This window comes from Equus przewalskii, chromosome 15, assembly GCF_037783145.1.
Source record: "Equus przewalskii isolate Varuska chromosome 15, EquPr2, whole genome shotgun sequence".
Lineage (NCBI taxonomy): Eukaryota > Metazoa > Chordata > Mammalia > Perissodactyla > Equidae > Equus > Equus przewalskii.
In genome coordinates this window covers 52,515,131-52,531,476 of record NC_091845.1, presented here as the reverse complement: position 1 = coordinate 52,531,476, position 16,346 = coordinate 52,515,131, and the positions used below count along the sequence as shown (strand labels likewise).

Sequence of the window (16,346 nt, the reverse complement as noted above, 5' to 3'; positions counted from 1 at the left end):
GGCCACTTGTACCTAAATCGAGAAGTCTGTCTCCTGGGCGATTCCACTTCCAACCTTCAAGTTGCTGATGCTCTGTATACTGTAGCCGTCTGTCATGGAATACAACTCTTATGATGCTCTATGGAATAAGTGGGGAAAACAAGTACTTTTAAACTGCTGCAGCTAAAATGCAAAAGCATCTTCACTTCTTATGAATTAACCTCTAATAGAAGAGTACAAAAACTAACTCTGCTTTAACATTTTGTAAGTGAACTGTTTTGCTCTTGGATACCTGGATTATGGGTACAATTATTTGGTGCAAAGAATTATAACTCAAAAATAAAAAGCATGAATAAAATGGTTTAGTAAAATTTTTATTTAAAAATTTGATATTGCAGCTCAAAATTAAGGTACATGCCCATAAAATTAGTGAGCAAGAATTACTTTTCTATGAAGAAACCATCAGATGCACAGAGGAATTACTAAAATTAAAAGGTAGTAAAACCCAGAGAAACAGAGAAACCCAGGTATAATGGTAAAACTATTAATTTAAAATAGTAGTTAATAATCGAGTTTCTTTAGAAAGACAGTCAAGGGAGGGGATCTGCCCGCCCGTCGAAAAGGAGAACCTATATGCAAAATTCATTCTCAACTATTTAACCTGCAAGTTAGGGTATCTAAGAAACAAAAGAAAAACCCCACAGGTCACCTTTATCCAGACACTCAGGTCCCTAGGGAAGGCTGTAACTCTACAAACTCCAGGCCAATTCTCTGCTCTCCAACCATCCCCTCCTTTCCCTCCCACAGGTTTGGGGTGCCAACTACTGTTTCATTCCAGGAACAGATAACAGGTCATCAAAATCCATTCAGCTACCAGATTTGCACTAATGAGTGTGTCTGACACATTTACAAATAAGCATTTCTCAGACTATGATGCAATAAGATAATCCTATTTCCAGTAGACTCTCTGCTGATTTGGACAGGAAATAATTTGTTAGCAATACACATAAATACTACTTTAGTGCTCCTGCCTTTCCCACCCCCCAAATACTGTCCTAAACATAGCTGTAATTATTTTGAAGGGAACCATTTACAAGTAGCAATATTTTAATTTGAAATAGTTAAAAAGGCCAAGTCAGTGGTTAGGACTGATGTGTAAGTCTATAAAGGCCCTGTGGCCACTCCAATCCATGCCCATCTTCCCCACCTGCACCCACGTCTGCAGAGCCTCCCTGGGCAGTTCTCCAGCACCCATTTCACACCACCGCCTGCTGGCAGCAAAGCCCTCACAGTGATGGGGCATGGGCTGTTGGTGGCCCCTGGTTCACGGTCGCCAGCAGGTCGATCTCTCAGAAGGAGGTACAGCATAGAAAATGTCATAATTTTGATTCTTCCATATTTAGTAAGAACCAGATTAAATCCACAAATTCAGATGAAAACAGATAATAGATTTAAGAGCCTTACTAAACCCCATTCTAGAAGGCCAGACTAAGAGAGTACAGTAAAGAATATGAAAGGAGCACCATAGTTAAGAAATTGCAAGATTTAAACAAAACTTCTTAAATTTGGAAAGGAAAAAGTCATTGTGTGGACATTCTGACTAAAAGGAGACCGAACACACCTGGAAAACCAGCAATGGATAAAGGGGCCCTAACAATAAGAGAAAGAACAAGCAGAGCAACCACATCGCTGAGTATGTTAAGCACACTGAAGAAGCTCCAAAGCACCTTTACTAACCCAGCATTTGATGCCCAAGACTCCCTCACAGTAGTAAAGCCAAAGATCGTGGGGCTAGGAAATTAAACTCTCAATGGCTATAGAATAGTTTAGGGATCCTCTAGCTGAAGAAGGATATGATTTTTAAGGAATTCATCCTGTCGTCTTTGGCAGTAGCAGACTGTAGCTCTGAATCCCAGGCAAGCTCTCAGGATATGACTGGATGTATTCCGGCACACCCACCAAAAATCAGACATGTTGCTTACCAAGTGGAAGATGAAACTGACTGAAGACCTTTTAAAAATTAGCCCTTTCCAATCTATAAGCTAACTGTTCAGGGATACTGATGCTTTCAAAATAACTACCTTTGTCTAGGTACAACATGCTAGTGTTATGTCAGCAAAACACCCACTTTGGACTTACAGCCGCCTGGTTTCTCTGTGTCAACAATTCATTATCTCATGATGAAGGGTCATTTTTACCTTAATTTTCTTAACTTGCACTAATTTTGTATATTAAATGTTTTAACTTGGAAATAAATGCAAGGAAGGTGAACTTAAAACAGTCAAGCAACAACTTGATTAACCCTGCCATTCCAAGTTAATCTGACAGGTATTTTAACTAGCTTGCCAAAAGTATTTTAAACATTAAGTCTCACCTATCGGACTGGTTATTTCTAAATCTTACCACCTATTCAGGGAACTGCCCGTGAAAGCCAGCTTGTCTTCATCGATAAATGACAAACTGCTTCAGAATGACTTTCTTCAATGCTTTGATGGAAACTTAATTTTGGCATTTGATCTAGATACCAAAATTTGTTATATTTTCGTCAGAATACTGAAGAGTCATCAATGATGAACTGAGTTAAAATTATTATTTAAAATATGAGTTAAAATTATGAATTAGTAAATTCTATACTCAAGCAAAAAAAAAAGCACAGGAGGAAGAGATGAAACAAGACTGGCAAATTATTGATAAATGCTGAATCTGGGAGAACTTATGATGAGGACTCATGACATAGGTGTATTTATCATATACCATCATAAGAGAAATGATAATAATGAAATAAGAGATGATATACCATCATAAGAGAAATGTGTGGATTCATCACACCATTCTCTCTACTTCTGAGTATGTTTGAATTTTACTATAAGAAGTTGAAAAAAGTGTTCTAACATTTGTTGATACACTTTTAAGGAGCTCAAATCAGGGCCCATCAAGCCCTATTCCATTTTATAGAGGAATCTACAATTAAAATAATTTTTCAACACTTTATACTTTTTTTTAAACCAGCATCTCAGTCATCAAATGTAACTTCCACATGACAGAAGAGTTCACCCACATCTTCCCTTAAAAAAAATATATATTACTAGGTTGAGGGGCCAGCCCAGTGGCTGAATGGTTAAGTTTCAGCGGCCCAGGGTTTCACCGGTTTAGATCCTGTGCGCGGACCTAGCACCGCTCATCAAGCCACACTGAGGCAGCATCCCACATGCCACAACTAGAAGGACCCACAACTAAAATATATAACTATATACTGGGGGGCTTTGGGGAGAAGAAGGAAAAATAAATAAATAAATAAAATCTTAAAAAAAAATACATATATATTGAATTTTAACCACATGTGGTACAACTGGCAGACTTGCCCAAAGGTGCACCAGGACATCCAATGGCTTGTCTGACAGCAAGCCAGCTGGGACTAGGGCATGCTGAGACAATCTTCAACATTTCTAAGCTCCCCGGACACAGAAAATGAGAGCTATTAGTCTGGCTCCTTGACCAAACTGTAGCTATTTGTCATTAGAGTCTAGCAGAGTATAGCCAGTCCAAGTAGGGCTTGCTTACTGCAAACAATGCTGATGACTTTTTAAAATGGTGAATCCAATCCACTAACAATAGGAAGGATTAAAAAAAATAAGACCATCTGACTCATCCTCTAGGGAAATGACCAAACGCACTGATTGACCATAGACATTAACAGATTCAAAGAGCAGACGGCAAATTCGAGAATGGGGAAATAACCTCTCTCCTTCTGTTGCAAGTATGTTGGGAGCCCCAGGAGGCAGAAAGATAAATCTAGGAGCTTACTCCGAGCTGGAGAGACAATGATCCAGTGTGGAACAGACCCTCTATCTTTCCCTCAACTCTCCAAATAATTGGGGGCTTCCTGCCCCCAGGAGTGGGAGGAGTACTAAAATATCCCAAAGACTCCCAGGCCTCTAGGTGCTGAGCAACTGGCTTTCCCAGATATGCCAATTTGTTAGCTTTAGTATTAGTACCCATTCGCCCTACCAAGGCTTCCTTTTCCTTGATTGCCCTCTAAAAAGGAGGGTCCAGAGAGGGGAGGGTCTTTCCAATGAATGCCTCTCCATACTGAGGACCCAGCAGCACCAAGGCCCCAAGATGGCTCTCTGTGGGAAGATGGAAGAATCAAGAGAACTCATGCCTGTTTCTCTCTTGCTAACACGTAGTCACACTGAAGTTTTTTGCTGTTTCCCAATTAAGTTTCTTCCATAAACCTTGCCCTATAATGCTATGGAATTTATAATAAACTGTGGTGCATGATAGGTAGAGGCTAGAAGGACCCACCTTGCATGACACTGGAGGGGGCGGGGATGGTTCTGAAGATATATCCTAAAAGGAACAGGTTGGCCGGCCAATGGCTACGCCTCCTATACCTGGAATGACTGACTTCTTCATTCAGATACATCAGTAAGGTGAACAGAGATTTCAAATTTTACTTAGAGAAATTTTAAGAAGTGAAATAAAAGGACTTTTTAAAGTTTCATATTAACACTTACATTTTTCCCCCACATTATCTTTTACTTTTAAAGAGAAACAAAGTTTTTGTTGTGGTGGTGAGTTTTTCCCCCAATGGCTGCAACTAACTTTTCTATGGTACTTTGGTTTCCAAAGGGCTCTCACAATTACTTCACCCAGTAGCTGCTATAATTCCTATTTTACAGATGAGTGAACAAAATATAGCTCAAAATTTTAGGAGTTTTAATATAGCCATTACTTGTTAAAGTGAAATTAAGTAAAATCTTTTATAAAAACTCTTGCAGCAAAAAAGAAAAATCCCTTGCAGCAAAACTGCTACTTTTTTCAATCATTGCAGTATGTATTAGGAATTAAAATGGATCGTCCTTACCTTTACCAATTTTCCAGTGATCTCCGGCATATCTCCCATTTTCCGATTATCCAGCATCCGAATTTCATAAGACTGACCTATTTAAAGACATCATGTATCAAAAACAATCCATATAAAGAACATTACTCTGTTTAACATAAAAATTCAACTGTCTCTCAAAACATACAATTACCCAATATTAATTTGCTGGAGAAACAAATTCCGGTTGATCTTTCTCTTCCCTGCAAATCACACCATCCATTCCTTCTTACACTATTACAGAAGACTAAAGTTTCTCTGTCAATTTATTTTCATCTTACTCTCTCACACTAAATCTTTATTATGCATACATGCATTATCCAAGACTAATTTTTTATAACAGCTTTATTGAGATATAATTTACATACCATAAAATTCACCCTTTTAAAGTGTACAACTGGTTTTTAGTATATTCTGAGTTGTGTAACCATCACCGCTATCAATTTTTGAACATGTTCATCACCCCAAAAAGAAAACTCACACCCATCAGTAGCCACTTCTCATTCTCCCATCCTCCCGGCCCCTTGCAACCACTAATCAATCTACTTTCTGTCTCTAGGGATTTGCCTACTTTGGACACTTGATATAAACGGAATTATGTGGCCTTTTGTGACTGGCTTCTTTTACTAAGCATAATGTTTTCAAGGTTCACACATGTTGCAGCACATATTAGTACTTGATTCCTTTTTATTGCTGAATATTTTTCCATTGCATGAACAAAGCACACTTTGTTCATCCATTCCCATCAGTTGATGGACATTGGGTTGTTTACACTTTTTTGACTATTATGAATAATAATAATATAAACATTTGTGTATAGGTTTTTCTGTGAGGCATGGTCAAATTTTAATCCTAGAGCTTTCTCCTTTGTGTCCAATGCACCCAACTCATACCTTCTCACTGCTCAATTAGCATCCATATGAAAACATGAGGAGATATTCACACACCAATCTATATAATTAGGAAAATAAGCTGCTGCCTAAAGTTAATAATGTACTCCAAACCCAGGAAAATGATTTCCAGATTATATGCCATTAAAAAATGACAGTATAATTTGATATGTAGAAAATCAGGAGGAATGAAAGAGGGCTTCTAGTATCGTATGAAGTTGAGGCTCTTTATGATATAACTACCAATATCTTGTCCACACTCCAATGAGGCTTGCAGAAAAATATATAAAGGGTACTAGATCACAGGATCAAAATACAACAAAGGTATCAAAACACAACCAAATCACTCCAAGACTGGTGAAGGAAAACAACTATATATAGTATTTACCAAGGAATAGTCCTTAGGATTCATTCAACAGATTGAAAGAGATTAACACTAAAAAACACCTTTATGGTAAGAGACATTTTTAAAAAGTTAAATTTGCAGCATATCTAACAATGGATCTGAACTAAGAAATAATTTTTAAAATAAAGCATATGAATAGATATCTTTGAAAAATACACCATTATACATTTAAAGTTATACTCAACTTCACAAGAATTTAGGAAATAAAAATTAACAAAGCGTAGGGCTGTCCAACCAGCCAGCATAGTGGTCAAGTTTGTGCGCTCTGCTTTGGTAGCCCAGGGTTTGTGGGTTCAATCCTGGGCGTGCACCTAGCACCACTCGTCAGGCCATGCTGTGTCAGCGTCCCACGTAAAATAGAGGAAGATTGGCACAGATGTTAGCTCAGGACCAGTCTTCCTCACACATACACACAAAATTAACAAAATGTGATTTACAGATCAACAAAAAATGTTTAATTAATTAAAAATCAAGTAGGCAGGGATGGAGAGAAATAAGCACATAAAATGTGGGGGAATATAAACTGATATAGTCTTTCTGAAAGGCAATCTGGCTGTACCTATTAACGAATTAAATACTGTATCCTTTGACTCAGGGATTCATTAGTCAAGAAAACAGGAAAAAATGCAAGAGGGGGAATATTTGCAACTCACATTACACAAAAAGGGCTACTCTTCCTAATATATAAAGAACTCCTACAAAATCACTAACAAATATCCAACATCCCTAGAAGAAGAAAAAGGAGGAAATGACATGAACATGTGGTTCATGAAAGAGGGAAATGCCAACGCAGTTCTTAAACATATTGAAAGACATTCAACCTCGACCAGAGAAATGTAAATTAAAACCACACCAAAGCCATTTTTCACCAGTCAGTTTAGCATAAATCTCTCAGTTTGAGTTGCTGAGTCTAAAGGGAAACATTCTCCCACCTAAGCACTAACCAGGCCTGACCCTGCTCAGCTTCGGACAGCAGATGAGACTGGGTGCATTCTGGGTGGTACGGCTGTGGACGAAAGAGGGACTCTCATATACTGACAGGAGGAGTGGAGACGGTAAGAAGCAGTCACTCTCTAGAGATATTGTGAAGGAAGAGCCTAAGCATTCTCTGGTGTATTAGATGCAAAGTGTGAGAGAAAGAAGAGTTGAAGATTATTCCAGATTGTTGGCAAAGGAATTTCCTGACATGGAAGATCACTAGGCTTAGAATTGAGGGGGGAATCAAAAGTGCGACTGAATACATTAAGTCTGAGATACCTTTTGGACATCCAAGTTGATAATCAAGTTGATTTACAAATCTGGAGCCAAGAGGAAGAGATCTCGGTTGGAGATATTAATAGGGGACTTTTCAGGGTATAGTTGTTAGGTAAAGCCATTTAAAGACAGGATCATTCAAAAAGTGAGTGCAGAAAAAGAGAAGAGAGTGAGGGCACTTTGCTGGGATAAATAAAGAGTCAAAGAAGCCAGCGAGCTGGGAGGTGGAAGAAGTGAACAAAGTGCACAGTATCCTGGAAGCCCTTCCATTTGGCTGCCAAGCAGGGAGGGAAAACTTGTCTCCCCAGGATTACCCTGTGATCCTCAAAAACTCAAAAATTCTCAGGATTGAAAACATCAAATAAAGGAAGGAATCTCAATGTTCCTATCCTCTTTTGTATAACTTTTTCTAGTCAACCTAACAAGAATACTTCTGTGCTCAATATAAACTTTAATCGATTTCTACAAACAGATCTTGAGATTTGTTGTTCCTGTATTAACACACTGTAAATTTTTATTCTTCTAAAATCAAAAAGTAGGTTAAGAAAGGTTCTGTAACATTTGTTGTGCTTCAGATGGTCTCCCTACTGGAAACTATGCACGTCCCAGCTGTTCTCCTTCAGTTTTATCCCAACTCACTCACGACTTAGAAACCCCTCTCTATTAACAATATTCTTTAATGGTAATGTCCACTGAGTGAACTACCAGGCTTTTATTGGTTTAATTTCTCCTTCTTGTATTCTTCCATAATTCTTTTAATAACACAACTTGTTGAAATATTAGGCCAGGGTTCTAACTGAAATATAAAGAAGGTTCCACTATATATGAAGTACAAAGCTAACTTAAACAGCTATATCCTGTGAGTTGCTAGTCTTATTTTTTGCTTTACCTTCTGAATTTACCTTTCATGTTTTGATTTTTCACTCCTTTTTTGGCTTAGATACACAAAAGCACTGACAGAAAAATATAACTGTTGAGTTCATGTCCCCACTCACCTTTGAATATGGACTCTAAAGTCTAGCTTCCTCAGATGGACTCCAGAGCAACATGAAGCCCAAGATGTGACAGCCCCTCCTTGGCTAAGTTCAAAGCATTTATTTCTAAGGTCCTAATATTGAACTTTAATCTATAACAAGAACCAAAGCTAACCTCAAAGAAATCTACTAATGTGTAAAATGAAATTAATAAAAAATATTTTTTCTTTTTTGAAGCTTCTATCATTTAACAGTATTTTTAATCCACGAGACACTATTTCCTAGGGCCTAAAACCATTTGCAAAGTAGCTAATATGGATTAATTAACAGGATTCTCCAAGCAGAATCTGGCCTCCAAATGAACAGATATTTCTGATCTAGCAGCAGCAATGAGCTGATCTGGAATAAATCAAGGGGTTAAGATCAGAAGTCTCCCTCGTATCATGAGGTGTGGAAGCATCAAAGACTCAGCTGGAGCTGTAAGAGAAGGGGCAGCCTATGCCAGCTCAAAGGGAGAGCCAACTGCGTTTATTCCACCCTCTTGTGGCTCCATGTTGGGACTACAGTTTTTTACTCCACAAAGTCAGAGACTTAACTCTTCTTGTTACCTATGAGCAGAGGAGGCCAGCTGCTCAGGCATAACTAGGAAAACATAATACAGTTTTTAAACTCTGTACTTCTATTGTTCAAAATAGTACAAAAACGAACACTCTAAGGCATCAATACAACTTGTGAAATGTGTTCCAATTTCTACCTGACTGATGAAGTTAAGGCTATACAGAATTTACATCTTTTTCTTTATGGTGTTATGCAATGATCAATATTCTTCAGCAATAGCTGCCCAAGAGGCAGAAGGTGAGTTTTACGAGGAGGCTACTAGCAGTGCCCAAGCTATGACCAAAGAATGGCACACAGCCCCAACTATGCACCAGCCTTCCTCTGAGGAAAACCATTCAACATAACAGGTGATGGGGAGGGTAAGCTCACATATTTGCTTGAATATTCAAAGTAATAAAAAACTGAAGCATGGTCCCCAGACCAGAGGATCAGCATTACCTGGAAACTTGTCAGAAAGGCAAATTCTCTGGCCCTACTTCAGACCTACTGAATCAGAAACTCTATGGGGCCGAGCAGTCATGTTTGACAAGTCCCCTGGGTGACCCCAATGCATGCTAAAGTTGGAGAACCACTGCTTTATGTAAAGATGTAAATATTCAGTCAGTCAATACTCTTTCCAACATAAAGTGTTCAGGACCTTTTCCTGGGAATAACTTAATACTCAAAATGCTCTGAGTAAAACGATAAGAACTAACCATCTTTTCTTAGCAGCTGAACAAATACTAGGATATGTTATGCTAAACACTCTCCCAAAGTGCTCTACCAAAGAGAAAAATGGCCTGGTTTAGAATGCTGATTATACATTTGCATCATTTTGCACAGGGATCATTTAATACAATGTTATATGAGTCACTGTTCAATATCAAAGGTAACAAGATTTCAAAAGTCCTTTATAGTTCAAATTATTTAGTTGTCTATTAAAATTAAGAACTAAGTCAATTGAAAGCTCTTTAAAATAACTTGCATGGTGAACATGATGTAATGTATACAGAATTCGAAATATGATGTACATCCGAAAAAAATAAAAATTAAAATAAATAAATAAATTGCAGTATGATTCCTATACACGTAACCAAAATTCACTAAACAGTCATTCACTTATTTGACAGGACTGTACATCTGACAACAGTCTAGGACAGTTCTTGTTATATTACATATATATGCTCCATAAGTACATTTACGTTCACATATATTCATTACACGTGTGTACAGTCCACGTATTTGAATATATGTATATGCACACATTTTGTTTATATACATGACCACAAGTGAGGGCTCAGGGTTCATGAGATGCCCATTTCAAGACCCAGCTTAGAAACTTAGACAGGGCCTTCAGAGATAAGCTCTGTCTGGAGGCAGTCCTGGAAGATGTGGAGGTTTTGTCTAGAACCGTAAATGATGACCACCATACGGAAACAGCTCTGATACACACAACAGTGGTTCATCCCGCACCACCCTGGAGATCATCCATGTAGTACCCATTTGCCTTGGTTAATGTGTTAGTTTCCTGTAGCTTCTTTAACAAATTTCCAGAAACTTAGTGGCTTGAAACTATACAAATTTATTATTACACAGTTCTGGAGTTCAGAAGTCCAAAATGAGTCTACTGGGCTAAAATCAGGCTGTCAGCAGGGCTGCGTTCCTTCTGGAGGCCCTAGGGGAGAATCTCTTTCCTTGACTTTTTCTACTTCTTGATGCAACCTATATCCCTTGGCTCTCGGCCCCTTCCTCCATCTTCAAAGCCAGCTGCACGTAGCATCTTCAGATCTCTCTCTGGCTCCTGACTTTCCTGCCTTCCTTTCACTTTTAAGGACCCTTGTGATTTCACTGGGCCCACTTGGATAATCTAGGATAACCTCTACATCTCAACACCCTTAATTTAATCACATCTACAAAGTCTCTTTTGCTATATAAGGTAAAATAGTAACAGGTTCCCACAGTTGCTAAGCAATGCAAACACACCATTTCTACAGTTCAAAACTGACACAGGTTTATTTAAAAGATTATAATTGTACTTTCCAACAAATCTGGCAAAATTCCTGAGTCATCACACGGGTATCTAATCCCAGGGTTGTGTTCTAACCACTTGTAAAAATTGCTCATCTCGCCGCTATAGGAAACTAACACATCAACCAAGGTCTAAATAATTGGTCTTCCAGTACAATCAGAAATCATTAAAGCTACTTAGTTATAAATAATAGTAATAGCAGCAAAGGCTCATGTCGTGCTTCCCATGCGCCGGCCAGTTTATTTAAGTGCATTACATATATTAACTCAATTTAATTCTCAACTGCCTTATGTGGAGCGTATTAAATTAAGTAACTTGCCTAACTAGCAGGTGGTGCAATGGGATCTAAACCCAGGCAGCCTGGCTCCAGACACCGCTGATAACCACTACTCAATCTGCTCTTTCTACCTCTCACACCCCAGTAAATGCAGAAAAGACATTTAAATCACTGGTCACTGTAACTAGTTGAAACACTTAAAAGGAAGAAAAAGGTATTTGAATAATGTGCATAAGGACGTCCACTACGCAGCAGAGGAGCATAGATCCTGGGCAGTTCTATTTCATTCATATGAGAGCTTCTACTAGACATTACTTTCAGAGATGGAACTTCTCTCTTGAATTTCATCCTTTAGTAACAAGACCATTATATTCACCACAGCTACATTAACCATATAATTCACTCATCACATGAACAAATAAGTTTACTAGAATAAATTCAATAAAATATTAACTATACTTCTGTTATACAAAGACTGTCATAAAACATGATTAGAATCTTCCTAGGTGTTTAAAAATGGTTCTAATTCAGTGCTATCTGAGGCGAGCAAAACTTGATAACTGGGTGACAGGGGAAGAAGACTTTGTTGTACAACCTTTCATATCTTTTGAGTTTTGAACCATGTATATAAATCATCTATTTAAACTGTTAAATTTAAAATGATAACAATTAACTGAAAACTTAGAAAACATTAGAACTATTCTAGTAAACAGACTTGGTAGTCAAGAAAATGAGATTTGGAATGAGAAAACTCCGGGTTGAAACCTTTATCTATAAAAAACATGGTCAATAATCTAAATAGAAAACTGTAGGAAAAATTTACTCCCTCTAAAGCTTTAATATCATAAAATGGGAATAACTGTGCTTTCATTAGTTGTCATTATTTCCAAGTAGTACAGAAGAAAGTGACTGCTTAATTTCCCTCTCATTTGTTAGAATGAATGCAAACAGACTGACATGTGGAAGCTTAGGCAGAATGAAAACTTGTGCTAATGGATGACAACTTCAAATGCCCTATCTAATCCTTTATAAATTTTTTGTATCTTGGGGCCAGCCCTGTGGCATACTGGTTAAGTTCAGCATGCTCTGCTTCAGAAGCCTGGGTTTGTGGGTTCAGATCCCAGGTGTGGACCTACACCACTCATCAGCCATGCTGTGGTGGCAACTCACATATAAAGCGTACGAAGACTGGCACAGACGTTAGCTCTGGGCTAATCTTCCTCGAGCAGAAAAAAAAAAAAGCTGAAGATTGGCAACAGATATTAGCTGAGGGTTAATCTTCCTCAGGAAAAAAAAAAAACTTGTATGCTTTTTTGATGAACAAGGCAACACTGCCATTATAAGTCATTTTCCTTGGTTAGAGCTGAAGAGTTCATCTGAATACAGGAAAAACTGATTGGTGAGCATTAAAACTGAATAACGATCTGATTCCTAAAAACAGAAAGAGTAAACAGTACATTATGTCAATACCTAACAGTCACACCATCAAAGCTGATGCATAGATGTTACTATACTAAAATGGTATCACCTAGGTATACTCTGCAAGAACTTTCCATGGCAATGTCACTTTAGCTAAAAAAAATATTCATGGGATTTTACTAGAATTCCTGGATAAAACTAATCAAGCCTAAATATTATTTTCTATATCTATAGCTGATTCTCTTTACACTATTCACTGCAGGAAAGGCTTCAGTAAAAAGTCAAAACTGCAGATGCACTGTCAAGGATGTTTTCTTTGGGAAAGTGCGCTTGAGCATCTGAAGATCCTTTGCTAAGTCTGGACCTTCGTTTGTTTTATCAGTTTAGGAGGTGAGGTGAAAGATACGCAGCAACAATTCAGTCAGGTCCAAACCTTGCCTGAATCTAGAAAAAGCTATGGATCCTCTTCCTAGGAGAACGTACATTTATAAAAAACTTGAAAATTTTAGGGAATTCATGAAAATCTTGGGTTCAGAACCTTTTGGCAAAGTGATAAATGCTGCGAGACAAGTATGTAAAAGAACTATACACACTATGTATATTTGATACTCAGGTATTAAAGGTATTATAATTTCTTTTTAAAAGGCATATAAAAGAATTCTTTTATTACTCGAATGCATTTTTAGTGATTATTCAAATCAAAGTTTTAAAAAATATGTCTACATATGCAGTTCATTTTTCTACTTTTTTTCTTAAAAGAAAAAAATTTATATTAATTATAAATAAACTAACAATTCTACAACCAAGAAAATACTCATCATTGATACTGCAGTGAGCAGAGTTAACCACAAGAAAATCACCTGCACTTATTATATTGATCATAGTCAAGCTGGAGCATCACCTGGGAGGAAGACATAGGGAGGCTGCTGGAAAAACTGGACACAGGTAGTAGTTTCATGGGAATAATATACGTAAAAATTCATTGAGCTGTACACTTCAGACTTGTGCATACTACTGTATATACTGCAATAATTTTTTAAAAAATCTAAGCTTGACCAAACTGATACTGAACAATTTAATCAACTGCTCTAAGCTTTAGTTTTTTTTCATCTGTAAAGTGGCTTAATAAAACTTCTAGGTTTATTGTGGGAACTAAATAAGATAACACATGTATAGTTTAGTACAATGCTTCATACACAGTAAACACTCAGTGAATGTCAGTATAATGTATCATCACTAGAGATGGTAGATTGCCACTTTCTCAATATGAAATATTGCTATGCAGCTTAATAATAGTAACAAATTATGGATTATTTCCCCAAGCCAATAGACAGATACATGCAACATGTTCCTTTAAACAGAGGTATGTGTGTGTATGTGTGTGTACTCATTCATCCCACGGTATGCACATAACAGATCTTATTCAACTATTCCCTAAGTAAGAGAAATTCAGGTTATTTCCTTTTTTGTCATTAGAAATAAAGCTACAGTGAATATCCTTGCCCCTACATTGTTTCTTCTGATATTTTTAGGTCTAAAACAGATTACCACGTAAACTCTTAAAGTTCTTTCAAATGTGAAACTTAAGTCTCAAATATCTGAATGCCTCCCCAAACCAATACTAAATTGACGTTAACAATAACGTTAGGGTATTGCCATAGGTGCTACAGATAGAATTACCTGAAGTAAAACTTCATAGATTCTAAATTTATTTTTCAAATGAAAGGTTAGAAGTTATTCTTCCCCATTTCAGAATATTAATCACAAAGAGTCTAAAATCTATAGCTCTTTCTAAAAGTTCAAGGAATTAAAGATTCCATTTAATGACAGAAAGATAATCACAATACACTCCTAAGTGAATAGACATTAATTCCAATTTTGTTGAAATAAAATAGATATACAGACAAGGAGATATACCTAAACTGTGAACTAGTTCTCTTGGTGGATGCAACTGCAGGCAATTTTCAGCTTCATCCCTTGACATATTTCCCAACTTTTCTACAATGAGTATACACTACTTTTCTAACAATAAGAATCTTCAATTTTTTTACAAAATAAGAGTTCAACATGCTTTCAGTAAATGATCCAACAAATTAATTCCTGCATAACAAAGTACTCTTGTTTACATTGGTAGGTCACATTGGCTTGTGTCCAAACTGCTAACAGCACCTAAAACAACCCCTCATCCTTCCCAAGGGTAAAGTCTACCCCCACAGCTGTTTTCCATTCTGCCCATTCTCACTTGCACATCACCAAAAGATACTATTCTTCTAGAACACAGAGAAGACATGGGTAGACAAAATCTGACAAGGTTTACTTTAGCCACAGACTCCATCTTGCTGCAGCTCATGTCTATTTTCAGCACAAACCTGCTTCATGCCTGAGACCCAGGCTCCTCGATAGCTGGACTTCCGATTCACTCTCAAGTTCCATATTGAAACCACTGTTCCTAAAAATAACTGACATCCTTTCCTACTTGCTCCTCCTTTGGATTCTGTCTGAAAAATCCTGTAATAAATCTTGTTCCAGACCCTCTTTATGTAAATCAGTCTCCACAAACTATTACTTTGTTGGCTCAACTGTAAAATTCCTACAATTTTTGTTAACTAAAGTTGGAAAATGTAAGAAAAAGAATCTAATTTTAAATTATTACAGTAATCTTGGCTACAGTGCCAAAACATTTATTTCAGATTTTTGTAAATTCTTACATCAAAATCTGACACAGCCACACTAACCTTGGTTCAAGTAAGTGAGCGTTTCATCATGCAGTTTTACTGCTGGCGATGTTGCAGCACACATCACGTACTGAAAAGGTGGGTGCTTAGTCTCATCATCCAATGGAAGGCTGGAATCCTCCTGCTTGAAAATGGGCAATGCCAGGACATCGCTGAAAAGCAAAACATCAACACTGACCTTACTTGCACTGAAAATATGTAAAAGCATATAAAAACATTTAGGGGTAGTTTCTTTTAAAATTTAAGATCAGAAATGATATGCAGAATAAAAGAACTATTAATGCTAATCTGGCTCCCCTCAAAGAGAATATTAATAACCCCTATCTCTAGTGTGGGTGTGCAGCTATCATGAGGCAGGTAAAATAAAAAGTATTTAATAGTTAATAAAGTCCATGCTACTGATGAAGTAAGAGATCAGGCTAACGATATCTATGGTACTTGAAAAAAAGTTACTTCAAAAAAATCTTTAAAAACTTTAAATTCATTATTTCCGTAAAAAAAGAACAACAGTGCGTAGCTACCTATTTCAAAAGGTAGGTCACATTGGCCCCATGAAATCACAAAGAAGCATTTGATTAAAATGGTACTTTACAAAAAGTTCCCTACTAGGCCTGGCACGTGCTGAGAGCATAAAGCCTGATGCTTAGTCTAAAACAATGGCTCCTTCTGAGAGGCAAACAGCAACAGCAGAAACAGCTGCTATCTTTTCCCCCAAGAATAACTAGGGGCATTGATTAGGAGGAAGATGGAGGGGGAGTCTTCTAGGGCATTGTCTACATTCTCTATTAACCTGGGTGGTTAAATACACATGGATGTGTGCTTTTTTTTTAACTGAGCTGAGACATAATTTACATACCATAAAATTCACCCTTTTAAAGTACATAATTCAGTGATTTTTAGT

At 37.3% G+C, this 16,346-nt stretch overlaps 1 protein-coding gene across 6 annotated transcripts in view; it reads right to left on the bottom strand.

The window, feature by feature from the left end:
• Positions 1-16,346, bottom strand: part of UBP1 (upstream binding protein 1) — a 53,189-nt gene that overhangs the window by 21,848 nt on the left and 14,995 nt on the right. For all 6 annotated transcript variants that reach the window (XR_011527066.1, XR_011527068.1, XR_011527067.1 and 3 more), the window contains 3 exons: positions 15,446-15,597; positions 4,847-4,923; positions 13-118 (listed from right to left, as the gene is read on the bottom strand). Coding sequence is in view for 3 of the 6 variants with exons in the window: in XM_070575871.1 (XP_070431972.1) it covers positions 13-118; positions 4,847-4,923; positions 15,446-15,597 (335 nt within the window). In the remaining 3 variants the exon portion in view is untranslated. The remainder of the gene's footprint in view (positions 1-12; positions 119-4,846; positions 4,924-15,445; positions 15,598-16,346) is intronic.